The 27,943-nt window shown below is 49.5% G+C and overlaps 2 protein-coding genes across 2 annotated transcripts in view; one reads left to right on the forward strand and one right to left on the reverse strand.

Annotated features, from left to right (window-relative positions):
- Nucleotides 1-9,676: 9,676 nt before the first annotated feature.
- Nucleotides 9,677-15,135, reverse strand: LOC147084781 (ribonuclease inhibitor-like). Its single transcript, XM_085979333.1, has 4 exons — nucleotides 15,128-15,135; nucleotides 10,558-10,728; nucleotides 10,246-10,416; nucleotides 9,677-9,764 (listed from the first exon to the last, which is right to left on the reverse strand). The coding sequence occupies exons 1-4, from the start codon at nucleotides 15,133-15,135 to the stop codon at nucleotides 9,677-9,679; spliced, it is 438 nt and encodes a 145-aa protein (XP_085835459.1).
- An 8,517-nt stretch (nucleotides 15,136-23,652) lies between these two features.
- The window catches only part of LOC147084782 (NACHT, LRR and PYD domains-containing protein 3-like), a 55,720-nt gene continuing 51,429 nt past the window's right edge, over nucleotides 23,653-27,943 (forward strand). Inside the window, exon 1 of the mRNA XM_085979500.1 lies at nucleotides 23,653-23,713. Within this exon, the coding sequence (XP_085835626.1) occupies nucleotides 23,653-23,713 (61 nt within the window). The remainder of the gene's footprint in view (nucleotides 23,714-27,943) is intronic.

Here is a 27,943-nt window from a genome sequence, read left to right on the forward strand (position 1 = left end):
CAGAGTAGGTTGAGAAAGCAGGATCCTGGGCTTCATAAATAGAGGCAGAGAGTAGAAAACACGGAAGTTCTGTGAACATTTACAAAACACTGTTTCGGTCTCAACTGCAGCATTGTGCCCAATTCATGGCACCGCACTTTAGGGAGGATGTGAAGGCCTCAGTGAGGATGCAGAAAAGATTTACAAGAATGGTTCCAGGTATGAGGGACTTCAGCCACATGGATAGGCTGGAGAAGCTGGGGTTGTTCACATTAGAGCAGTGAAGTTTGAGAGGAGATTTGATAGAGGTGTTCAAAATCATGAGGTGTATAGTCAGAGTAGATAGAGGGAAACTGTTCCCATTGCCGGAAGGGTCGAGAACCAGAGGACACAGCTTTAAGGTGATTGGCAGAAGAACCAAAGATGATATGAGGGAAAAAGAATTATGCAACGAGTGGTTATGGTCTGAAATGCCCTGCCTGAAAAGATGGTGGAGGCAGATTCAATCGTTGCTTTCAAAAGGGACATAAGTACATGAAGGAAAAATTATCAGGGCTACAGGGACAGGGAAGGGGAGTGGGTCCAGTTGAAGTTCTCTTGCAGAGAGCTGACAGGGGCCCGACAGGCCGAATGGCCTCCTTCTTTGCCGTAAATTTATATAATTTTATTATTGTCCTTTGCAATGGAATAGCACTTTACAATGGAATAATCTTTTCAATAAAATAGTACTTTGCAATGAAGTAGCACTTTGCAATGGAATAGTCCTTTGCAGAATAATTGCGCTTTGCGGTGCACTGTGAATTTAAATGGGTGCCACATGTGTTTCAGGATGGGGTCCTGCGCCGCTGCTTTGTGCCATTGCCTGGAGCCGCTCACAGGCTGTGCAGCTGCTCACACATACCCAGGCAGGAGCACATGGTGCAGGAAGGAGGGAAGGAAGGAATGGCAGCTGCAGCTCACCAGCTTGGCTCCTGTGTGTGAGTGAGTGTGGAGCTCAGGACCACAAGGGGCTGGGGGATTGGCGGGGGTGAAAATGAATGTAGGGGGTGATTGACGCCCCAGGAGATGGGCACGGAGGGAGTGTGAAAAGAATCAAATACAATCAAGAATAAATAATAACAACATATGGACTTTACTTCTGTTAATGAAGTGTCTGCATTCTGTGATTTGAGTGGAGTGGAATAAAATGAATGGAAAGATCCCACAGTAGATTTTGCTCTGAAAACACTCCAGAAACTTTCCCCCAATAGAGCCCAGTCCAGAAAAACATCAAATGGATTATTCTGAAAATAATAATAATAATAAAATATAATATATATATACTTTGTTTTTTCAAAAGTCTTGTCTTGTCTTTTTTGGGTTGGGAATTCAAGGGAGAGTAAGGTCCCACAGCAGGATATGCTCTGTCACTTCCCATAAGCATACTCGATAAAATCCAGTTCAGAAAGAAAATCAAATGGCTTGTTGTATATATGTAGCTTTGAATTTTACAAGTCTTGAGAGAAAGGCAAAGTAAGATCCCACAGCAGTGCGGTCTGGAATGAAATCAGTATGATCTAATGGTGTACACTTTCTGTTTTTACAGACATGAGATGCAGTACCAATGATCACGGCAGATAACTTGAACACAGACAAGCCCTGCATACACACCAGCTTTTGCACTGTCTATGTTTCTCTCACACACAAACACAGGCCAGCCTGCAAAATTTCCACACAACACTGTCAGCAATGAAAGAAAGTTGATTTCTCTCATTGCTCTGCTGTGTTTGGCAGTTTAAAAGTAAAAAAAACAATTTTCAGTTTCTTATCTTTTCATTTTGCAGCCTACAAAATTAGGCTTTCCATTCTGCATCAAAAGCAAAAGACTGTGGATGCTGGAAATCTGAAATTCAAACAGAAAATGCTGCAAATACTCAGCAGGTCAGGCAGCTTCTGTGGAGAGAGAGAGAAACAGAGTTAATTCAGCTCGATGACATTTCGTCAGATTCTGGATCCCCAACACTCAAGAAGCTCAACACCATCCAGGACAAAGCAGCCCGCTTGATTGTCTCCGTCCACCACCGGCGTACCGTGACTGCAGTGTGGCCCATCTACAAGATGCATTGCAGCAACTCACCAAGGCTTCTTCGGCAGCACCTCCCAAACGTGTGTCCTCTTCCACCTAGAAGGACAAGGGGCAGCAGGTGCATGGGAACACCACCACCTCCAAGTTCCCCTCCAAGTCTCACACCATCCGGACTTGGAAATATATCGCCGATCCTTTATCGTCGCTGAATCAAAATCCTGGAACTCCCTCCCTAACAGCACTGTGGGAGTACCTTCACCACACGGACTGCAGTGGTTCAAGGCGGCGGCTCACCACCACATTCTCAAGGGCAACTAGGGATGGGCAATAAATGCTGGCCTTGCCAGCGACGCCCTGATCCAATAAAATAATAAAAAAGTAATTGAACAGAGACATTAACTATGTTTCTCCCTCTCACCACAGGCGCTGCCTAACCTGCTGAGTATTTCCTGGCTTTTTCTGTTTTGATTTCTATTCTGCCTGTTGTCTTAATTTCAAGTGTCTCTCTCATTGCCTGCCTGCCTTGTCTTGATTTGAGTGGAGTGGAATAAAAAGAATTCAAAGATCGCAGAGCAGCTTTTACTGTCAGACAGTCCACAAAGACATTTTTCAGTATCTCACTGACTGTCTTGAAGTGAAGTGAAATAAAGTGATACACAGCAGCATTACACGTGGACCAGGCAAGAATGAAATCAATAGGGTTTAATACAACAGCAGATAATAAGACAGCAGAACACATCTCACACAAACACCAGCTTTTGCTCTCTCCCTCTCACACACACACACTGGCCAGCCTGCAGAATGATGTCTGCCGTGTTGGAAAATTAAACCCAAAAATACACTTTTCTGTATCTTTTCACTTTGTAGCCTACAGAAAAATGCTTTCTATTCTGCATCTTGCCTTTTGATTTCATGTCTGTAATGATATCAGCAAATAGTGATGGTATTTGCCTGTTTGATTATTTATGCCTTACCAGCAGAGGATATCAGCAAATAGTGATGGTATTTGCCTGTTTGATTATTTATGCCTTACCAGCAGAGGGCATGTGAGAGACAAGCAGTTTGGTTTTTGTTTCGTTTTAGATGGATCTCTAAGATGGTGTCTCCTGTAATGCTATTAACTGAGTTGAACTTACTTTAGATAAAAAGTCATTCTCTTTCATGAATGTGTCGTCATTGAACCCACATACAAATCGATACAGATAATGTAAGTTCATTAAGTGTTACAGTTAAAATGCAGATTAATACAAAGAAAACATGTTGTTAGATAAAAGTAAAATACATTTGTTTTCTGAGAGAATTACTTTTTATCTAAAGTAAGTTCAACTCAGTTAACAGCATTACAGGAGACACCATCTTAGAGATCCATCTAAAACAAAAACAAAACCAAACTGCTTGTCCCTCACATGCCCTCTGCTGGTCAGGCATAAGTAATCAAACAGGCAAATATGCTGGTAAGGCATAAATAATCAAACAGGCAAATACCATCACTATTTGCTGATATCATTACATCTCCCTTTCTTAAAACAAAAGTATTTTACTTTTATCTAACAACATGTTTTCTTTGTATTAATCTGGAACACAAAACCTACCTGAACTCCACACTGGTGACCAAGTAAGCTTCAAAGACAAAACAAACATATGGACTCAGAAGGGAACTGTCCTGAGTGAAGTCCAACCAAGATCACACACCATTCAGACAGATGAGGGTGCTGTTCTGCGAAGAAATCGTCGAGATCTTCTCATGGGACCAGCCACAGCAGGTCAAAAGACTGATACTGTTGAACAACCTGATCACACTGCTGAGAAACCATCATCTGAGGCAACAACTCAGATTCAAGGACAGTCAATCAGAAAATCCTCAAGACGCGTGAAGCCTCCTGAGAGACTCATTGAGCAAATTTAAGGACTATTGTTACAGAAGGAAGTAATGTTATCTTATTCTCTCTTCAAGTTATAGTGTATTTACATATTTCATGTGAACACACAAAACAAGGTTAACTAACTTTGATGATAATGTAAGTTCATTAAGTGTTACAGTTAAAATGCAGATTAATACAAAGAAAACATGTTAGATAAAAGTAAAATACTTTTGTTTTAAGAAAGGGAGATGTAATGATATCAGCAAATAGTGATGGTATTTGCCGGTTTGATTATTTATGCCGTACCAGCATATTTGCCTGTTTGATTACTTATGCCTGACCAGCAGAGGGCATGTGAGAGACAAGCAGTTTGGTTTTGGTTTTGTTTTAGATGGATCTCTAAGATGGTGTCTCCTGTAATGCTGTTAACTGAGTTGAACTCACTTTAGATAAAAAGTCATTCTCTTTCATGAATGTGTCGTCATTGAACCCACATACAAATCAATACGTCTCACTCTCTCACTGGCTATCTGTCTCTCACTCACACACGCTCCCTCCCATCCAGTGAACTAAGACTTAGTGACATGACACACAGACACCCACGCACATACAGACACGCACACAGACTCTGCAATTTGCAGAAACACCGACACCCACTCACATACAGACACACTCAGACTCTGCAATTTACAGACACACACCCACTCACATACAGACTCACTCATACAGACTCTGCAATTTGCAGAAACTCACACTCACACATCCATTTTGAAAGGGGTGCAGCCTGGGTGTGTTAATTTTTGATGATGTCCCTTCCTGGCTGTGCGGCCATGTTTGATGAGGACAATCCAACAGGAAGATGAGAAGCCGAGGCCCCAGAAATCCCGGTCCCCGAGAGGAAATGAAAGCCCGGGAGGGTGAAAAGAAGTAAATACAATCAGGAATAAATAATAATATATATACTTTACTTCTGTTAATTAAATGGCTGCCTGTCTGTGGTTTGCCTGGAGTGTAATAAAATGAATGGAAAGATCGCACAGCAGCTTTTGCTCTGAAAACATCCCAAGCACATTCCCCAATAAAGCCCAGTCCAGAAAAAAATCAAATGGATTATTCTGAAAATAATTAAAAAAATTAATATACTTTTTTTTTTACAAAAGTCTTGTCTTGTTTGGGTTGGGCTGAAGGGGATAGTAAGACCCCACAGCAGGATATGCCATGAAACACTCCACAAACATTCCCCTATAAAGTCCAGTCCAGAAAAATATCAAATGGCTTGATGTAAATATGTAGATTTGCTTTTTACAAAATTCTTGAAAGGCAATGTAAGAGCCCACAACAGTGCAGTCTGGAATGAAATCAGTGTGATCTAATGGTGTATACATTCTGTATTTCTCAGACATGAGATGCAGTACCAAGGCACACAGCAGGTAACTTGAACACAGACAAGCCCTGCATACACATCAGCTTTTGCTCTCTGTCTCTCTCTCTCACACACACACAAACACAGGCCAGCCTGCAATATTTCCACAAATCACTGTCAGCACTGAAAGAAATTTGATTTCTCTCATTGCTCTGCTCTGTTTGGCAGTTTAAAAGCAATCAGTCAGTTTTCATTATTGTATCTTTTCATTTTGCGGCCTACAGAAACAGGCTTTCTATTCTGCATCAAAAGCAAATGCTGTGGATGTGGGAAATCTGAAATAAAAACAGAAAATGCTGGAAATAATCAGCAGGTAAGGCAGCATCTGTGGAGAGAGAGAGAAACAGAGTTAATGTTTCAGCTCGATGACCTTTTGTCAGATTCTGGCAAGGTTCTGATGAAAGGTCATCGAGCTGAAACATTTACTCTGTTTCTCTGTATCTCCACTGATGCTGACTAACATACTGAGTATTCCAGCATTTTCTGTTTTTATTCTACCTGTTGTCTTGAGTTCATGTGTCTCTCTCACTGCCTGCCAGGTCTTGATTTGAGTAGGGTGGGATAAAAAGATTGCAAAGATGCCAGAGCAGCTTTTATTGTCAGAAAGTACAAAAAGATATTTTTCAGAATCTCACTGACTGACTGTCTGTCTTGAAGTGAAGTGAAATGAAAAAAAGTGCAATAAAGTGATACACAACAGCATTACATGTGGACCAGGCCAGAATGAAATCACTAGGGTTTAATACAACAACAGGTAATAAGACAGCAGAACTCATCTCACACAAACACCAGCTTTTGCCCTCTCTCTCTCTTTCACACACACACACTCACAGCCTGGCCAGCCTGCAGAGGGATGACTGCTGTGTTGGAAGATTTAAACCAAAAAGACACTTTTCAGTATCTTATCTTTTCACTTTGTGGCCGACAGAAACAGGCTTTCTATTCTGCTACTTGCCTATTGATTTCATGTCTCTCTCGCTCTCAGTGACTGTCTGTCTGTCTCTCACTCACACAGTCTCCCTCCCACCCACATTGAACTAAAATTTACAGTAACATGACACACAGACTCTACAATTAGCAGAAACACAGACACCCACACACATACAGACTCACTCACACAGACTGCAATTCGCAGAAACTCTCATCCATTTTGAAAGGGGTGCAGCCTGGGAGCCGCTGAGTCTCGGGACTCTCTGACTGGTCCTCTGACCTCACAATGGGAGGTGACGCGATCAGCTCGAGCTGGAAACCATTAAATTAAATTAAAATCAAATCAACGGCCGGAAATGGTCACACAATGGGAGCAGTGACGTCATCACTTGGAATGGTCACACAATGGGAGCAGTGACATCATCACTTGGAATGGTCACACAATGGGAGCAGTGACATCATCACTTGGAATGGTCACACAATGGGAGCAGTGACATCATCACTTGGAATGTTCATACAATGGGAGCAGTGATGTCATCACTTGGAATGTTCACACAATGGGAGCAGTGATGTCATCACTTGGAATGGTCACACAATGGGAGCAGTGACGTCATCACTTGGAATGTTCACACAATGGGAGCAGTGATGTCATCACTTGGAATGTTCACACAATGGGAGCAGTGATATCATCACTTGGAATGGTCACACAATGGGAGAAGTGACGTCATCACTTGGAATGTTCACACAATGGGAGCAGTGACGTCATCACTTGGAATGTTCACACAATGGGAGCAGTGACATCATCACTTGGAATGGTCACACAATGGGAGCAGTGACGTCATCACTTGGAATGGTCACACAATGGGAGCAGTGACATCATCACTTGGAATGTTCACACAATGGGGGCAGTGACATCATCACTTGGAATGTTCACACAATGGGAGCAGTGATGTCATCACTTGGAATGGTCACACAATGGGAGCAGTGACATCATCACTTGGAATGGTCACACAATGGGAGCTGTGATATCATCACTTGGAATGGTCACACAATGGGAGCAGTGATGTCATCACTTGGAATGGTCACACAATGGGAGCAGTGACATCATCACTTGGAATGGTCACACAATGGGAGCAGTGACATCATCACTTGGAATGTTCAAACAATCGGAGCAGTGACGTCATCACTTGGAATTGTCACACAACGGGAGCAGTGACATCATCACTTGGAATGGTCACACAATGGGAGCAGTGAGGTCATCACTTGGAATGGTCACACAATGGGAGCAGTGATGTCATCACTTGGAATGGTCACACAATGGGAGCAGTGACGTCATCACTTGGAATGTTCACACAATGGGAGCAGTGACGTCATCACTTGGAACGTTCACATAATGGGAGCAGTGATGTCATCACTTGGAATGGTCACACAATGGGAGCAATGACATCATCACTTGGAATGGTCACACAATGGGAGCAGTGATGTCATCACTTGGAATGGTCACACAATGGGAGCAATGATGTCATCACTTGGAACGGGCACACCATGGGAGCAGTGATGTCATCACTTGGAATGTTCACACAATGGGAGCAGTGACGTCATCACTTGGAATGGTCACACAATGGGAGCCGTGACATCATCACTTGGAATGTTCACACAATGGGAGCAGTGACGTCATCACTTGGAATGTTCACACAATGGGAGCAGTGACGTCATCACTTGGAATGGTCACACAATGGGAGCAGTGACGTCATCACTTGGAATGGTCACACAATGGGAGCAGTGACATCATCACTTGGAATGGTCACACAATGGGAGCAGTGACGTCATCACTTGGAATGGTCACACAATGGAAGCAGTGACGTCATCACTTGGAATGTTCACATAATGGGAGCAGTGACGTCATCACTTGGAATGGTCACACAATGGGAGCAGTGATGTCATCACTTGGAATGGTCACACAACGGGAGCAGTGACGTCATCACTTGGAATGGTCACACAATGGGAGCAGTGATGTCATCAATTGGGAGCAGTGATGTCATCAATTGGAATGGTCACACAATGGGAGCAGTGACATCATCACTTGGAATGGTCACACAATGGGAGCAGTGAAGTCATCACTTGGAATGGTCACACAATGGGAGCAATGACATCATCACTTGCAATGGTCACACAATGGGAGCAGTGATGTCATCACTTGGAATGGTCACACAATGGGAGCAGTGATGTCATCACTTGGAATGGTCACACAATAGGAGCAGTGACGTCATCACTTGGAATGGTCACACAATGGGAGCAGTAACATCATCACTTGGAATGGTCACACAATGGGAGCAGTGACGTCATCACTTGGAATGGTCACACAATGGGAGCATTGACGGCATCACTTGGAATGGTCACACAATGGGAGCAGTGACGTCGTCACTTGGAATGGTCACACAATGGGAGCAGCGACATCATCACTTGTAATGGTCACACAATGGGAGCAGTGACGTCATCACTTGGAATGGTCACACAATGGGAGCAGTGACGTCATCACTTGGAATGTTCACACAATGGGTGACGTCATCACTTGGAATGTTCACACAATGGGAGCAGTGACGTCATCACTTGGAATGGTCACACAATGGGAGCAGTGATGTCATCACTTGGAATGGTCACACAATGGGAGCAGTGACGTCATCACTTGGAATGTTCACACAATGGGAGCAGTGATGTCATCACTTGGAATGGTCACACAATGGGAGCAGTGACGTCATCACTTGGAATGTTCACACAATGGGAGCAGTGACATCATCACTTGGACTGTTCACACAATGGGAGCAGTGACGTCATCACTTGGAATGTTCACACAATGGGAGCAGTGACGTCATCACTTGGAATGTTCACACAATGGGAGCAGTGACGTCATCACTTGGAATGGTCACACAATGGGAGCAGTGACGTCATCACTTGGAATGGTCACACAATGGGAGCAGTGACGTCATCACTTGGAATGGTCACACAATGGGAGCAGCGACATCATCACTTGGAATGGTCACACAATGGGAGCAGTGACATCATCACTTGGAATGGTCACACAATGGGAACAGCGACGTCATCACTTGGAATGGTCACACAATGGGAGCAGTGACGTCATCACTTGGAATGGTCACACAATGGGAGCAGTGACATCATCACTAGGAATGGTCACACAATGGGAGCAGTGACGTCATCACTTGGAATGGTCACACAATGGGAGCAGTGACATCATCACTTGGAATGGTCACACAATGCGAGCAGTGACATCATCACTTGGAATGGTCACACAATGGGAGCAGTGACATCATCACTTGGAATGGTCACACAATGGGAGCAGTGACGTCATCACTTGGAATGTTCACACAAGGGGAGCAGTGACGTCATCACTTGGAACTTTCACACTTCCACACTCAATCCTGGTCTTGTTACCCGCAGTAACTCCAGCTGTTTTTTTCCGGTTAAACTGAACTGATTCACCCCCAGCCTGAAACAGATTAAAGATTAAACAGGAAATAAACAGATTGAACAACAGCGTAAATAACCGCGAGACTGGGGTTAATATTTCAATAATAATTACAGACAAATATTACCCAGAAAAGTGACTGAATCCCATTGATATTTTATTTATTACATTAAACATTAACACAAACACTCACCGGATCCGCTCCAGACTCCTGCAGGTCAGTATGAGGCGGCGGAGAGCAGGGACTGATCGGTCTGTGAAGGAGTTAAATCTCAGGTCCAGATCCGTCAGTGAGCGGTTTGTACTGAGAGCGGAGGCGAGATCCTTGGCACAAGAATCTGTGAGACCGTTAGCACCCAACCTGGGGATCAGAGAGAGAAATAACAGGAATCAGAGTCAATCCCCAGAGTTTATTAATAACACTATTACTGATACTAATAATAATGTTCAGTGTCAGACATCCAGTTATTATAAACACAATCTCACACAGTCTGGAACTTACCCCAGTTCCTGTATTTTACAGTCCGGGTTCCTCAGAGCCGCAGACAGTAGTTTCACTCCTGAATCTCCCAGTTTAGTATAACTCAGGTCCAGATCCGTCAGTGAGCGGTTTGTACTGAGAGCGGAGGCGAGATCCTCGGCACAAGAATCTGTGAGACCGACATCCCATAGACTGGGGGTCAGAGAGAGAAATAACAGGAATCAGAGTAAATCCCCAGAGTTTATTAATAACACTATTACTGATACTAATAATAATGTTCAGTGTCAGACATCCAGTTAATATAAACACAATCTCACACAGTCTGGTACTTACTCCAGTGTCTGTATTTTACAGTCCGGGTTCCTCAGAGCCGCAGACACTAGTTTCACTCCTGAATCTCCCAGTTTATTATCACTCAGGTCCAGATCCGTCAGTGAGCGGTTTGTACTGAGAGCAGAGGCGAGATCCTCGGCACAAGAATCTGTGAGACCGACACCACCCAGCCTGGGGATCAGAGAGAGAAATAACAGGAATCAGAGTAAATCCCCAGAGTTTATTAATAACACTATTACTGATACTAATAATAATGTTCAGTGTCAGACATCCAGTTATTATAAACACAATCTCACACAGTCTGGTACTTACCCCAGTTTCTGTATTTTACAGTCCGGGTTCCTCAGAGCCGCAGACACTAGTTTCACTCCTGAATCTCCCAGTTTATTATCACTCAGGTCCAGATCCGCCAGTGAGCGGTTTGTACCGAGAGCGGAGGCGAGATCCTCGGCACAAGAATCTGTGAGACCGTTCGCATCCAGCCTGGGGATCAGAGAGAGAAATAACAGGAATCAGAGTAAATCCCCACAGTTTATTAATAACACTATTACTGATACTAATAATAATGTTCAGTGTCAGACATCCAGTTATTATAAACACAAGCTCACACAGTCTGGTACTTACTCCAGTGTCTGTATTTTACAGTCCGGGTTCCTCAGAGCCGCAGACAGTGGTTTCACTCCTGAATCTTCCAGCTCATTATAACTCAGTCTAAATACAAACAGAGAGAGAGAAACAAACTGAATCAAAGCCCGGATCTGATATATTTTTCTCTCTGGGATATTACAGCAATCACTGAAAGTACTTCAGGACATTAATTACCCAGTTTCCCCCCTGATTTCCCACCTGGGCGCGTCGGTGACAGCCTGGGTCGGGTGGGGCCAGGGTTGGGTGGGGCTGGGGTCGTTCGCGGTTCGGGTGAGCCGGGGTCAGTGGCGGGTCGAGTAGGGTCGGGGTCGGTGGAGGGTCGGCTGGGGCCGGGAGTCGGGTCAGGTCAGGGTCGGGTGGGTCCGGGGTCGGGTCGGGTGCGGCTGGGGTCGGGTCGGGGTTGGGGCCAGGATCGGGTCGGGTGGGGTTCGGTTCAGGTCGGGGTCTCGCTCTGGGGAATTGCAGGAAGTGGGTTTGATGACCTCATTTGATGACACACATTGACTTTGACCATTGTGCTCTCAGTGTTCTACAGTATTGAGGTTCTACAAACACTGACAACATCAGCACAGAGGAGTTCGGCTGCACCCAAGCTCTCCCAGAACTCCCTCTAGATGATTATGGAGGGAGCCACAGCCCGCAGGGAGGTTCTCGTCACTTCCAAGGGGTGAGAGAGACCCACACAGCCTGGCTGCACATTGCACAGTGGGGCTCAAGCAGTGATGTCGTCGGGAGGACCAGCCTGCAGTGACAGAAACCTTTCAATGGTTTGAGTAGATCACAAAACGTTACTGCAAACCCACACTTAACCTCATCCGGCTGTGCCTCTCATCACATCCCCATCACTCTGCCTTCCCTACCCTACTCCTGCACATCCTTACTCTCACCAACTTACCTTGCACCTCCACCCATCTCTCTCTCTCTATATTATCACATCCCCATCTCACGAGCCACCCCTTACACTCACCCTCACCCTAGTCCAATCATACCAACTAACAACACACAAGGGTAGGCAATTGTGTGTTTTAGCCAATGTTCATGCGAAGTTTCTATTAATATGGTGTCCAGCATTGAAATCTTTATTTTCAACACTTTCCGTTCTTAGACATAATTGTGCGCACCTTTCGATGTGGCATAGTGAGTTGCAGTGCATGGCGAGACATAACAGAACCCCCCCCCGCAATGCTGATGTGTGTGACAGGAATGGTTTGGGCATTGTAGGGATGCTTTGTGTTGTTGGTGTGGGCTGGTGTTAACCTGGTGCATCATGTGTCATCCAGGGCATGCAGCGTCAAGTGAAGAAACTCTGCCCACTGTGAGGCCATCTCTGGCGACCCAGTCAGCAACGTGGCCGGGTGTTGATGCCCTCTTTGCTGTGCAGCATCAGGAGTTGTGGAGAAGGCTGGTGCTGCTGGTGTGCCTGGTGCTGCGGGTGTTGGGGCTGATGGTGGCGAGGCTCTGAGGCACAAGGTGAGACAGTATAAACCATACCCAGCAAAAAGAGACTATAAGAACAAACTAGTGTCTCAGTACGGCAGGGGCTCTGATGCCAGACGCATGTGGCAGGGACTAAGGGCCATCACCAACTACAAGGGGAGCTCAGCGGGAGTCACCAACACCGATCCCTCCCTACCAGACGAACTGAATACTTTTTATGCTCGCTTTGAGAGGGAGGACACTGAGCCGGCCATCAAAACCCCCAGCCACCCAGAGGATTACACATTACAGCTGACTAAATCCGAGGTCCGGAGAACCTTCAGGAGGGTAAAAGCACGGAAGGCAGCCGGCCCGGACGGGGTTTCACCCCTTGTCTTCAAGACCTGCGCAGACCAGCTGGCTCCTGTGTTCACAGACATTTTTAACATCTCATTGCAGCAGTCTGTTGTACCAGTGTGCTTCAAGGAGACAACCATTGTGACGTTACCTATGAAGACCAAGGTAACAGGCCTCAATGACTATCGTCCCGTGGCTCTAACATCTATACCCATGAAGTGCCTGGAAAAGCTGGTCATGACACACATAAGCAGCATCATATCCGATTCCTTGGACCCATTCCAGTTCGCATATAGGGCGAACAGGTCTGTAGACGATGCCATCTCCTTAACACTACACACTGCCCTGGAACACCTAGACAGGAGGGACACTTACGTCAGACTGTTGTTCATTGACTACAGCTCTGCATTTAATACTATTATTCCCTCCAAGCTGGTCCTGAAACTGAGGGACCTAGGCCTCGGCACCCCCATCTGCAATTGGATTCAACTGGTAGGCCTCAAGCGGTGAAAATAGGGAACAACACCTCATCCACTCTGGTCCTCAACACCGGAGTGCCACAAGGCTGCTGCCTCAGTCCTTGGCTGTACTCTCTGTTTACACATGACTGTACAGCCATACACAGCAACAACCGGATTATCAAGTTTGCCGACGACACCACATTAATTGGCCTGATAAGCAACGATGACGAGACGGAGTACAGAGATGAGATAGTCCAGCTGATGAGATGGTGCAATGAAAACAACCTTGCCCTGAACGTTGGCAAGACTAAGGAGCTCATCGTGGACTTCAGAAGCCACCGAGGGAACCATCGCCCCATCAGCATAGATGGGACACCAGTGGAAGTCGTCAGTTGCTTCCGATTCCTGGGACTGCAGATCTCTGATGACCTGGCCTGGAACCATAATACGGAGGCTATGCTGAAGAAGGCACACCAGCGCCTCTACCCTCTACGGTGCCTGAGGAAATGCGGCATTAGCACACAGTGGCTTGTGAACTTTTACCGCGGCACCATAGCGAGTGTCCTGACGAGTGGTGTCAATGTGTGGTATGGTAACACCACTGCACAGAACAAGAAAGCCATCCAGAGAGTTGTGAATACGGCAGAAAAGATCATCGGGTGTGCACTTCCGTCCATCGAGGAGATCTTCCAGAACAGGTGCCGGAACAAGGCCCCCAATCACCCTGGGCACAAACTGTTCTCCCTCCTGTGGTCTGGACGTCGGTACCGCAGCATCCGAACCAGGACCAGCAGGTTTAAGAACAGTTTCTATCCACAGGCAGTGCGCCTACTGAACTGCTAACTGCACTGCCCCACATATTAAAGTTATATGTTTATGTAAATATATATATTATATACTTATTACCATATATTTATCATATTACATTACTATTATTTCCAGTAGTAATTGAGGCTTTTTGGCACTATTCATCATATCCTGCAAGTTGGACTGTTATTGGTATACTTTCTGCTTATTTGCTTATTGTTATACTTTTTGCTTATTGTTTTTATTTATACTTGTTTTTACTTTTTGCTTTTATATTTATATGCTTGTATTGTGGGAGTGAGTGGGGAGTAAGCATTCCATTGTACTAGTTACATATGGCAATAAAATGATCTTGAATCTTGAATTTTGTAATAGATGGCAGGTGAACTTGAAATGTCAGAAGCAATCTGTCAATGGTGAGAGAGGTTGTTCCAATGAGGTGACACTGGATAGAAAGTTTGCTCCAAGCACATGCAACCTGCATAAAGCTCAATCTGTCTTCCAAATGCAGTGAGCAACAGCTTCTGTGCTTGAAAAGTGAACAGCTGTGAGATGGGAGCTTTTCTTGCACATTTCCAGCTGTCAAGTAATGAAACGATTCCATGGCCTTTCAACTCCCGCCCTGGTTACCTGACGTGATCCCCGAGCAGTGTGGACCACACGGGTGAACTGGAAAACTCTGAAGGTGAGCTCAAAATAGTCGTTAATCCTTTGCTTACAAGGTTATAATGACCTGAATTGCCTCCCCCGCCGCTACGTGTCAGGTCTGCTCAGCGCTGACAGACCCGACATTTTGGAAAAGTGTGTGGCGGCGGGTTGACAGCTCGCCCACACTGGGAATTACCCTCACAGAATTACCCTCCTGGAGCTCAGTGACCGGCCTCGTCATGTTGGGAGAAACTTGTCTCATTTCTGCTGTAAAGTGCCTAATTGAAAGATGAGGTGCTGTTCGTCAATCTTATCTTGTACATTGTTGGAAGAGTGTAAGAGGCCGAGAATGGAGAGATCAGAGTGGGAGTGGAGCTGAGAATTAAAGTGACAGGCGACCAGAAGCTCGGGGTCTCCCTTACAGTCTGAGCAGAGGTGTTCCGTCAAGTGGTCACCCAATCTGCGTTTGGTCTCCCCAATGTAGAGGAGACCGCATCGTGAGCAGCGAATACTGTATACTAAATTGCAAGTACAACAAATAACTTGCTGTTTCACCTGGAAGGTGTGTTTGGGGTCCTGGACAATGGGAAGGGAAGAGGTATGAGGGACAGGTGTTGCATTTCCTGCACTTGCACGGGAAGGTGCCGGGCGAAGGGGAAGGGTTGTTGGGGGGTGATTGAGGAGTGGTCCAGGGTGTCGCGCAGGGAGCGGTCCCTTCGGAATGCTGAAAGGGGAGGTGAGGGAAAGATGTGTTTGGTAGTGGGATCAGGCTGGATGTGGCGGAAATGGCGGAGGATGATCCATTGAATGTGGAGGCTGGTGGGGAGAAAGGTCAGAGAGACCCATTGACTCAGATACACACTGGTCCTGGAGATGGACTGGGGAGAAAGGTCAGAGAGAGTCCCATTGACTCAGATACACACTGGTCCTGGAGATGGACTGGGGAGAAAGGTCAGAGAGAGTCCCATTGGCTCAGATACACACTGGTCCTGGAGATGGACTGGGGAGAAAGGTCAGAGAGAGTCCCATTGACTCAGATACACTGGTCCTGGAGATGGACTGCGGAGAAAGATCAGAGAGAATCCCATTGACTCAGATAAATACTAGTCCTGGAGATGGACTGGGGAGAAAGGTCAGAGAGAGTCCCATTGACTCAGATAAATACTAGTCCTGTTGACAGGACAAAAAGGCTACACATTCAGTCAGGAAATGTTTAGAATGAGACTGGGAGAGTCTGACCACCGAGCACAATTATCCAGCATGAGGCCGTGCAATGGGATGTGAAGTCAGATCAGTTTCTGTCTCTGAACACACAAGTCACAGTGAATCTTGTGTGTGTTTTCTAGTAAAGGGGTTTGATCTAAATAGTAACTCCGGTCTGAAACAGAGCCCAGCAGACAGACACGTGCCTGTTTATCAGGTGGGGCTGAACTCACACCGACACCATCAGATCTCAATTATAAATGAGCTTAGATCTGGTGACTATTCAATTGGAAAGGTGGAACCGGAAACATCACAGTCAATTTAGTGATCACGATTCACAGACCAATCTCAAAGATTAGCATGGCCTATCACCGACAGAATCAGTTATTCATTCACTAACAATTGTAGTTATAACGAAATATATCGCTAATTACAAATATCTAGAATGTGATTTATTGATCACGAGAGATGTGCAGAATTCCACACGCACGTCCCGCACTCACCCCGAGCCACCCGCACGTGCCTCACTCACCCTGACCCACCCGCACGTGCCGCACTCAGCCCTGACCAAACCGCATGTCCCGCACTGACCCCCTGACCCACCCGCACGTCCCGCACTGACCCCCTGACCCACCCGCACATCCCGCAGTCACCCTGACCCACCCACATGTCCCGCACTCACCCCCTGACCAACCCGCATGTCGCACACTCACCCCCTGACCCACCCGCACGTCTCGCAGCCGCCCTCTGATCCACCCGCACGTCCCGCACTCCCCCTGACCCACCCGCACGTCCCGGACTCAACTTGACCGTCCCGCACTCGCCCCCGACCCACCTGCACGTCCCGCACTCGCCCCCTGACCCTCCCGCACCCGCTCCCTGACCCTCCCGCACCCGCCCCCTGACCCTCCCGCACCCGCCCCTTGACCCTCCCGCACCCGCCCCTGACCCAGCCGCACGTCCCGCACCCGCCCCCTGACCCTCCCGCACCCGCCCCCGCCCCCTGACCCTCCCGCACCCGCCCCTTGACCCTCCCGCACCTGCCCCTGATCCACCCGCACGTCCCGCACCCGCCCCCTGACCCACCCGCACGTCCCGCACCCGCCCCCTGACCCACCCACACGTCCCGCACTCGCCGCCTGACCCACCCGCACGTCCCGCACTCACCGCCTGACCCACCCGCACGTCCTGCACTCACCACCTGATGAACATTGAGTGGCAATATTTTTCACTATTTTAGAATTTACAAATCGATGTCCTCGTCTCTCAATTTTGTATCAACGGTGCAATGGAATTTTTTGAATCTGCGTGTTTCTGTTCTATTCTAATATACCCTGCTAAATCCTGGAATTAAATCTTTTGCAGATAAGACGTTGCCTGAGATGGGGCACTTCTCAAGTAAACCAAGCGATGCAATAAATCACCCCCAGAATCAATGCCCTGCTCCTGGGGAAGGTGATCAGGCCGCAGGAACCAGTACAAGTGAACAAAGTCAGGGTCAAGGCCCCGCTCCTGGGGAAGGTGATCAGGCTGCAGGAACCAGTACACATGAACAAAGTCAGGGTCAAGGCCGTGCTCCTGGGGAAGATGATCAGGCCCCAGGAACCGGTACAAGTGAACAAAGTCAGGGTCAAGGCCGTGCTCCTGGGGAAGGTGATCAGGCTGCAGGAACCAGTACACATGAACAAAGTCAGGGTCAAGGCCGTGCTCCTGGGGAAGATGATCAGGCCCCTGGAAGCAGTACAAGTAAACAAAGTCAGGGTCAAGGCCGTGCCCCTGGAACCAGTACAAGTGAACAAAGTCAGCATCAAGGCCGTGCTCCTGGGGAAGATGATCAGGCCCCTGGAACCGGTACACGTGAACAAAGTCAGGGTCAAGGCCGTGCTCCTGGGGAAGGTGATCAGGCCCCTGGAACCGGTACACGTGAACAAAGTCAGGGTCAAGGCCGTGCCCCTGGGGAAGGTGATCAGGCCCCTGGAACCAGTACAAGTGAACAAAGTCAGGGTCAAGGCCGTGCTCCTGGGGAAGATGTTCAGGCCCCTGGAACCAGTACATGTGAACAAAGTCAGGGTCAAGGCCCCGTTCCTGGGGAAGGTGATCAGGCCCCTGGAACCAGTACACATGAACAAAGTCAGGGTCAAGGCCGTGCTCCTGGGGAAAATGATCAGGCCCCTGGAACCGGTACACGTGAACAAAGTCAGGGTCAAGGCCGTGCCCCTGGGGAAGGTGATCAGGCCCCTGGAACCAGTACAAGTGAACAAAGTCAGCGTCAAGGCCGTGCTCCTGGGGAAGATGATCAGGCCCCTGGAACCAGTACAAGTGAACAAAGTCAGGGTCAAGGCCGTGCTCCTGGGGAAGATGATTAGGCCCCTGGAACCAGTACACATGAACAAAGTCAGGGTCAAGGCCGTGCTCCTGGGGAAGATGATCAGGCCCCTGGAACCAGTACAAGTGAACAAAGTCAGGGTCAAGGCCGTGCTCCTGGGGAAGATGATCAGGCCCCTGGAACCGGTACACATGAACAAAGTCAGGGTCAAGGCCGTGCTCATGGGGAAGATGATCAGGCCGCAGGAACCAGTACACGTGAACAATGTCAGGGTCAAGGCCGTGCTCCTGGGGAAGGTGATCAGGCCCCTGGAACCAGTACAAGTGAACAAAGTCAGGGTCAAGGCCGTGCCCCTGGGGAAGGTGATCAGGCCCCTGGAACCAGTACAAGTGAACAAAGTCAGGGTCAAGGCCGTGCTCCTGGGGAAGATGATCAGGCCCCTGGAACCAGTACACGTGAACAAATTCAGGGTCAAGGCCCCGTTCCTGGGGAAGGTGATCAGGCCCCTGGAACCAGTACAAGTGAACAAAGTCAGGGTCAAGGCCGTGCCCCTGGGGAAGATGATCAGGCCCCTGGAACCAGTACACGTGAACAAAGTCAGGGTCAAGGCCGTGCTCCTGGGGAAGATGATCAGGCCGCAGGAACTGGTACACATGAACAAAGTCAGGGTCAAGGCCGTGCTCCTGGGGAAGATGATCAGGCTGCAGGAACCAGTACACATGAACAAAGTCAGGGTCAAGGCCCCGTTCCTGGGGAAGGTGATCAGGCCCCTGGAACCAGTACAAGTGAACAAAGTCAGGGTCAAGGCCGTGCCCCTGGGGAAGTTGATCAGGCCCCTGGAACCAGTACAAATGAACAAAGTCAGGGTCAAGGCCGTGCTCCTGGGGAAGATGTTCAGGCCCCTGGAACCAGTACACGTGAACAAAGTCAGGGTCAAGGCCCCGTTCCTGGGGAAGGTGATCAGGCCCCTGGAACCAGTACAAGTGAACAAAGTCAGGGTCAAGGCCGTGCCCCTGGGGAAGGTGATCAGGCCCCTGGAACCAGTACAAGTGAACAAAGTCAGGGTCAAGGCCGTGCTCCTGGGGAAGATGTTCAGGCCCCTGGAACCAGTACACGTGAACAAAGTCAGGGTCAAGGCCGTGCTCCTGGGGAAGATGATCAGGCCCCTGGAACCGGTACATGTGAACAAAGTCAGGGTCAAGGCCGTGCTCCTGGGGAAGATGTTCAGGCCCCTGGAACCAGTACACGTGAACAAAGTCAGGGTCAAGGCCCCGTTCCTGGGGAAGGTGATCAGGCCCCTGGAACCAGTACAAGTGAACAAAGTCAGGGTCAAGGCCGTGCCCCTGGGGAAGGTGATCAGGCCCCTGGAACCAGTACAAGTGAACAAAGTCAGGGTCAAGGCCGTGCTCCTGGGGAAGATGTTCAGGCCCCTGGAACCAGTACACGTGAACAAAGTCAGGGTCAAGGCCGTGCTCCTGGGGAAGATGATCAGGCCCCTGGAACCGGTACATGTGAACAAAGTCAGGGTCAAGGCCGTGCTCCTGGGGAAGATGTTCAGGCCCCTGGAACCAGTACACGTGAACAAAGTCAGGGTCAAGGCCCCGTTCCTGGGGAAGGTGATCAGGCCCCTGGAACCAGTACAAGTGAACAAAGTCAGGGTCAAGGCCGTGCTCCTGGGGAAGATGATCAGGCCCCTGGAACCAGTACACGTGAACAAAGTCAGGGTCAAGGCCCCGTTCCTGGGGAAGGTGATCAGGCCCCTGGAACCAGTACAAGTGAACAAAGTCAGGGTCAACGCCGTGCCCCTGGGGAAGATGATCAGGCCCCTGGAACCAGTACACGTGAACAAAGTCAGGGTCAAGGCCGTGCTCCTGGGGAAGGTGATCAGGCCCCTGGAACTGGTACAAGTGAACAAAGTCAGGGTCAAGGCCGTGCTCCTGGGGAAGATGATCAGGCCGCAGGGACCGGTACAAGTGAAGCGACTCCTTCTCCCGGAGATTTATTAAAAGTGAATACTCCAAGCTTTGACCAAAAAACAGGTTAGTAGAATGAAACTCACTTCAAGTAAAACAGTTCTAAACATTTCAACCACTACAGCAAAACTCTGCCCTTTCACTCACTGACCTGCAAAAAAATATATAATATAGTTACAATGATGAAACAATTGGAACGGCTACACTTGTGGCATATTCTGGTTTCTGTTCTCTACCCGTATACTTTATTATTTCAGGATGTTTTTAGACAAAAGTGCTGAGGGGGCAGAAATTGCTTTTAGGGCACAGAATAGACACCGCCCTTTGAACGTGCACATAATCACGCGGCCGCAGAGAAGGACTTAAACTTGCCCATCCCTTTAATTGAAGTAAAATAAGTGGGCTGTCAGCGCCACTTGGGCTGCGGTTTGGCTGCACGCAGAAAGATAGGTGTCAATTTCACCATTGCTGACGCAAAATAATGACAACCTGCACCTTTGAAAGTGGAGGAGCTCTTTGGCTGTCGGCAAATATCAGTGAAGATTGTGGACAATGGCCGGCACAGCGCACCCCACAAGTGCCGCCCAATATTCGGACACTGCTTTTGAGGTATTGCAGGAGGGCTCCAGGAATAGGGAATTCTTCTATCCACCAGGCGACAGGAAGATATCCAGGCAATCTGTGAGTGGGGAGTGGTGGCAGAAATATAGCCCTATAACAGCTGCAATGCAGGAAGAAGTTCAACCTCCTCGCACAGAAACCCAAGATAACTCTACTAACTCATTTATATAATTACTCTCCCGTTAGCCTTACTTTACCTGTTCCCCTGACACTCGCAACCCTTCCCTCCCCAATTACCAGAACTCTCCTTGATTCACTGCAAATTCCTATCTGTGCATTCGGCAGCCCAGTAGCAGCAACATCTTCTGGATACGGGCAATACTTTTTAATACAGTTTCTGCTAAACCAGAAAAATAACATTATAATTACACAGCAGGTTGCATAGATACATATAGTTCATAAGGTTTCCCGTTGCCATGGTTTAATAAAACTTTTTAAAACTTGATAACGCCTGTTTCAATTCCTTTTACAATAGAGAATATTGTTCACTTGTTCAGAACTCCCAGCACTGGAGGGCGCTGTAGTGAACATTAACACATGTCCGCCTGCCATTCTCGCCTGTTTCAAACAATGCAGTGAGAACACTTTCCAGTTCATCTGTCTAAGCATGATCGAAACAATGGAGATTCACCAGTAACCAATTAAACTTCTTATTTATAACGCACACTTTCTGTAATCGTCACACATATTGCTTCCCTTGTCACATTCACTTCCTGTTACACATCAAAATTCACAATGCAGACATTAACTTTGGAATATAACATCTCGCAACTTGTTACTGGGGTAGCGGGGCTGGGTCAGCGGGGTGCGGCGCTGGGAGCGGGGCATGGGGGCGGGTCTGGGTCAGGGGGGGCAATGTATAGCATCAATATTCTGCCCACCGATCATCCCTGAGCTTGAGAACCTACAATGGCTCCCTGTCCCCCAGCACATCCACATTAAAACTCCCATCACCCTTTAAATCCCTGCATGGTCCTGTCCCTTCCTGTCTCTGTAACCTCCTCCAGCTCTACAATCCCCACCACCAAGATCTCTCTGTTCCTGCAGCTCAGGCCTCTTGTGGCATTTCACCCTCTCCTCCCCCTGTCTATGGCGACTGTGCCTTCGGCTGTTCCGGCTCAACGTTCATCAATTCCCCACCTAAACCTCTCCAGCTCCCTCCTCCTTTAGAACCCTCCGAACCTCACTGCTGTGACCAACATTCTGACCACGCCTCCTTCTACCCCCTTTAGTCTCAGCCCATCTTTTGTCGTATTTGGCGTCTGTGAAGCACCTTGCGATGTGTTTCGATGGAAATGTCATTTGGTGCTTCTGTGTGTTTATTGTACCAGTGTCAGTGTGAGTGACGCAGCAGATAACTCAATCTTACAAGGTCTGAAGCTTCCTTATAAGTTAATGCCGGAGAATAACTTCAAATAATGTTTGGAGAAATTATTGATCCGAGACTGAATCGCTTTTATATTTCCCCAGTTGGGAAAGGGAAGGACGCTGACTGAGAGTTTGATTGGACGGACATGTGTGGACACACACACAGCGGGACACGCGCACAAGTGGAGAATATTCACTGTAAAACAGCAGGCAAATCTCCCATTTGTATATTTATGGCCATTTCTGAGATTGAAAAGACCTGTGGAAATATCCCACTAATCAGTTCTGTGCCTCACCTCACTGTTTAAAGTGACATGATTCACAACATAATACATTAGTGTTAATATTAGTGGAACAGCAGTAAATGTCCTCGCCTCCTACAGTGCTCATTGGTCAGGTGCTGGCACCATGAGAGATATGGTCAATATATTCAAATAGAAAGAACCAACCAGGACACATCTCCATGAACACACGGACAATGTCACTGCCCATAGAGACCAGAGGGATCACACCCAGCTCTATATTGTGTATGTGGGTAGGTATATATTCATAAAGTACCAGAATTTAGTATCAAAACACTGCAAATCAACAACATTAAACACAAATCTGTGAATAAACTTAATCCAATACCACCAGACTGCGTAAAACCGAGTGGTGGATCATTGAATTCATCAGTGATCACCCGCTCCATATTTCCCTGCAGAATATTCTCTACCTCTGGAATAAGGCTGGTTTTGGCCTGCACTGTGTGAGTAAATCTCACCAATAGGTGCTCCCAATGCAGAGTCTCAGCCTGTACTTTGAGTAAATCTCACCAATGGGCGCTCCCACTGCGGAGTCTCGGCCTGTACTGTGAGTAAATCTCACCAATGGGTGCTCCCAGTGCAGAGTCTCGGTCTGCACTGCGTGAGTAAATCTCACCAATGGCTGCTCCCAGTGCAGAGTCTCGGCCTGTACTGTGTGAGTAAATCCCAGTGCGGAGTCTCGGCCGACGGGAGCTGGTCTGGAACTGGGTTGTGGAGATCAGCGGGACTCACTGGATTTCACTAAGCAGCTGTCTGTGTCACACCTGATGTGGAGGGCTAATCGTAACACTCAGGAAATGCTCGATCCTGGAGCTAACAGCTGTTGTATGATGGGGAGGAGGGACTTGATATCATCTTTCCCAAGGCAAAGTTCTCCTCCTCATTTCAGTATTTCCATCTAACCCTCCATTAATATTATATTTGTTACAGAGCATCAGAATCCGGGAGCACCTGGCACCGCCATGGCTGAAGGTCCAGACACTGGAGAAGATCCAACATCTTCAAGAATGAGAATTGACACAAGTAGGTTCAGATAATACTTTAAATTTATATTCTGTCCAGACAAAGGGTCCAAATCTCATGTAAGATACTGCAGCTCACAGAGGAAGAGGGAACAGGACAGGGGCTGAGTAGAAAAAGGGAAGTGAGTGACCATCTAGAGGGGCATCGCAGTCACAGGTGGAGGGAGCCCCTGAGTACTGGAACTGTCCAATAGATACCTGGTATTGGGGACTGTAAGGTGGATCGAGACAGTGACTCAGAGGAGGGTCATCCTGAGTATCAGTGGCACCAGAGAGCAGGAGGTCACCCCGAGTGTGGCGGGGGTGAGAGGCAGATGGGGCACAGGAATAGGAAAGTGATAATGGTGGGAGATTCTATCGTCAGCGGAATGGACAGACTCTTATGCAGCCCTGAGCAGGTCCCGAATGGTAAGCTGCCTCCCTGGTGCCAGAGGGAAGAAGAACCTGGAACATGTGGGGCCATCTCTGGGAAGGAAAATGACCAGAAAATAGCCATGGTTGGAGCCAGTAACTCGGATAGAAATGCATTTATAGAGAGAATTTGTAGCCTCGGTTTAACGTCTCATCCGAAAGACGGCACCTCCGACAGTGCAGCACTCCCTCAGTACGCCACTGGAGTGTCAACCTAGATTTATGTGCTCAAGTCCCAGTTATGAACCCACAACCTTCTGACTCAGAGGCGAGTGTGCTACGCGCTGAGACACAGCTGACACTCTGGGAATGGGTGAGTGGAGCAGTGGGAGGGTGACTCGGGGGCGAGTGTGCTGTCCACTGAGACACAGCTGACACTCTGGGAATGGGTGAGTGGAGCAGTGGGAGGATGATTCGGGCGAGTGCGCTGTCCACTGAGACACAGCTGACACTCTGGGAATGGGTAAGTGGAGCAGTGGGAGGGTGACTCAGGGGCGAGTGTGCTGTCCACTGAGACACAGCTGACACTCTGGGAATGGGTGAGTGGAGCAGTGGGAGGGTGACTCAGGGGCGAGTGTGCTGTACACTGAGACACAGCTGACACTCTGGGAATGGGTGAGTGGAGCAGTGGGAGGGTGACTCAGGGGCGAGTGTGCTGTCCCCTGAGACACAGCTGACACTCTGGGAATGGGTGAGTGGAGCAGTGGGAGGGTGACTCGGGGCGAGTGTGCTGTCCACTGAGACACAGCTGACACTCTGGGAATGGGTGAGTGGGGCAGTGGGAGGGTGACTCAGGGGCGAGTGTGCTGTCCACTGAGACACAGCTGACACTCTGGGAATGGGTGTGTGGAGCAGTGGGAGGGTGACTCAGGGGCGAGTGTGCTGTCCACTGAGACACAGCTGACACTCTGGGAATGGGTGAGTGGAGCAGTGGGAGGGTGACTCAGGGGCGAGTGTGCTGTCCACTGAGACACAGCTGACACTCTGGGAATGGGTGAGTGGAGCAGTGGGAGGGTGACTCAGGGGCGAGTGTGCTGTCCACTGAGACACAGCTGACACTCTGGGAATGGGTGAGTGGAGCAGTGGGAGGGTGACTCAGGGGCGTGTGTGCTGTCCACTGAGACACAGCTGACACTCTGGGAATGGGTGAGTGGAGCAGTGGGAGGGTGACTCGGGGGCGAGTGTGCTGTCCACTGAGACACAGCTGACACTCTGGGAATGGGTGAGTGGAGCAGTGGGAGGGTGACTCAGGGGCGAGTGTGCTGTCCACTGAGACACAGCTGACACTCTGGGAATGGGTGAGTGGAGCAGTGGGAGGGTGACTCAGGGGCGAGTGTGCTGTACACTGAGACACAGCTGACACTCTGGGAATGGGTGAGTGGAGCAGTGGGAGGGTGACTCAGGGGCGAGTGTGCTGTCCCCTGAGACACAGCTGACACTCTGGGAATGGGTGAGTGGAGCAGTGGGAGGGTGACTCGGGGCGAGTGTGCTGTCCACTGAGACACAGCTGACACTCTGGGAATGGGTGAGTGGGGCAGTGGGAGGGTGACTCAGGGGCGAGTGTGCTGTCCACTGAGACACAGCTGACACTCTGGGAATGGATGTGTGGAGCAGTGGGAGGGTGACTCAGGGGCGAGTGTGCTGTCCACTGAGACACAGCTGCCACTCTGGGAATGGGTGAGTGGAGCAGTGGGAGGGTGACTCAGGGGCGAGTGTGCTGTCCACTGAGACACAGCTGACACTCTGGGAATGGGTGAGTGGAGCAGTGGGAGTGTGACTCAGGGGCGAGTGTGCTGTCCACTGAGACACAGCTGACACTCTGGGAATGGGTGAGTGGAGCAGTGGGAGGGTGACTCGGGCGAGTGTGCTGTCCACTGAGACACAGCTGACACTCTGGGAATGGGTGAGGGGAGCAGTGGGAGGGTGACTCGGGGGCGAGTGTGCTGTCCACTTAGACACAGCTGACACTCTGGGAATGGGTGAGTGGAGCAGTGGGAGGGTGACTCAGGGGCGAGTGTGCTGTCCACTGAGACACAGCTGACACTCTGGGAATGGGTGAGTGGAGCAGTGGGAGGGTGACTCAGGGGCGAGTGTCCTGTCCACTGAGACACAGCTGACACTCTGGGAATGGGTGAGTGGAGCACTGGGAGGGTGACTCAGGGGCGAGTGTGCTGTCCACTGAGACACAGCTGACACTCTGGGAATGGGTGAGTGGAGCAGTGGGAGGGTGACTCAGCGGCGAGTGTGCTGTCCACTGAGACACAGCTGACACTCTGGGAATGGGTGAGTGGAGCAGTGGGAGGGTGACTCAGGGGCGAGTGTGCTGTCCACTGAGACACAGCTGACACTCTGGGAATGGGTGAGTGGGGCAGTGGGAGGGTGACTCAGGGCGAGTGTGCTGTCCACTGAGACACAGCTGACTCTCTGGGAATGGGTGAGTGGAGCAGTGGGAGGGTGACTCAGGGGCGAGTGTGCTGTCCACTGAGACACAGCTGACACTCTGGGAATGGGTGAGTGGAGCAGTGGGAGGGTGACTCAGGGCGAGTGTGCTGTCCACTGAGACACAGCTGACACTCTGGGAATGGGTGAGGGGAGCAGTGGGAGGGTGACTCGGGGGCGAGTGTGCTGTCCACTGAGACACAGCTGACACTCTGGGAATGGGTGAGTGGAGCAGTGGGAGGGTGACTCAGGGCGAGTGTGCTGTCCACTGAGACACAGCTGACACTCTGGGAATGGGTGAGTGGAGCAGTGGGAGGGTGACTCAGGGCGAGTGTTCTGTCCACTGAGACACAGCTGACACTCTGGGAATGCGTGAGTGGAGCAGTGGGAGGGTGACTCGGGGGCGAGTGTGCTGTCCACTGAGACACAGCTGACACTCTGGGAATGGGTGAGTGGAGCAGTGGGAGGGTGACTCAGGGGCGAGTGTGCTGTCCACTGAGACACAGCTGACACTCTGGGAATGGATGAGTGGAGCAGTAGGAGGGTGACTCGGGGGCGAGTGTCCTGTCCACTGAGACACAGCTGACACTCTGGGAATGGGTGAGTGGAGCACTGGGAGGGTGACTCAGGGGCGAGTGTGCTGTCCACTGAGACACAGCTGACACTCTGGGAATGGGTGAGTGGAGCAGTGGGAGGGTGACTCCGGGGCGAGTGTGCTGTCCACTGAGACACAGCTGACACTCTGGGAATGGGTGAGTGGAGCAGTGGGAGGGTGACTCAGGGGCGAGTGTGCTGTCCACTGAGACACAGTTGACACTCTGGGAATGGGTGAGTGGAGCAGTGGGAGGGTGACTCTGGGGCGAGTGTGCTGTCCACTGAGACACAGCTGACACTCTGGGAATGGGTGAGTGGAGCAGTGGGAGGGTGACTCAGGGCGAGTGTGCTGTCCACTGAGACACAGCTGACACTCTGGGAATGGGTGAGTGGAGCAGTGGGAGGGTAACTCAGGGGCGAGTGTGCTGTCCACTGAGACACAGCTGACACTCTGGGAATGGGTGAGTGGAGCAGTGGGAGGGTGACTCAGAGGCGAGTGTGCTGTCCACTGAGACACAGCTGACACTCTGGGAATGGGTGAGTGGAGCAGTGGGAGGGTAACTCAGGGGCGAGTGTGCTGTCCACTGAGACACAGCTGACACTCTGGGAATGGGTGAGTGGAGCAGTGGGAGGGTGACTCAGGGGCGAGTGTGCTGTCCACTGAGACACAGCTGACACTCTGGGAATGGGTGAGTGGAGCAGTGGGAGGGTGATTCAGGGGCGAGTGTGCTGTCCACTGAGACACAGCTGGCACTCTGGGAATGGGTGAGTGGAGCAGTGGGAGGGT

Source organism: Somniosus microcephalus, unplaced genomic scaffold (genome assembly GCF_052327205.1).
Source record: "Somniosus microcephalus isolate GS21.2 unplaced genomic scaffold, FLI_Smic_1.0 unresolved_chr9, whole genome shotgun sequence".
Lineage (NCBI taxonomy): Eukaryota > Metazoa > Chordata > Chondrichthyes > Squaliformes > Somniosidae > Somniosus > Somniosus microcephalus.

Bases quoted from the DNA above. Each gene is read 5' to 3' on its own strand.
- LOC147084781 (XM_085979333.1), bottom strand. The intron at 10,417-10,557 runs GTAAGTACCAGA...TCTGACCCCCAG, and splicing joins TGTAAAATACAGACACTGGA to TCTATGGGATGTCGGTCTCA. The intron at 9,765-10,245 runs GTAAGTTCCAGA...AATCTGTTTCAG, and splicing joins TGTAAAATACAGGAACTGGG to GCTGGGGGTGAATCAGTTCA.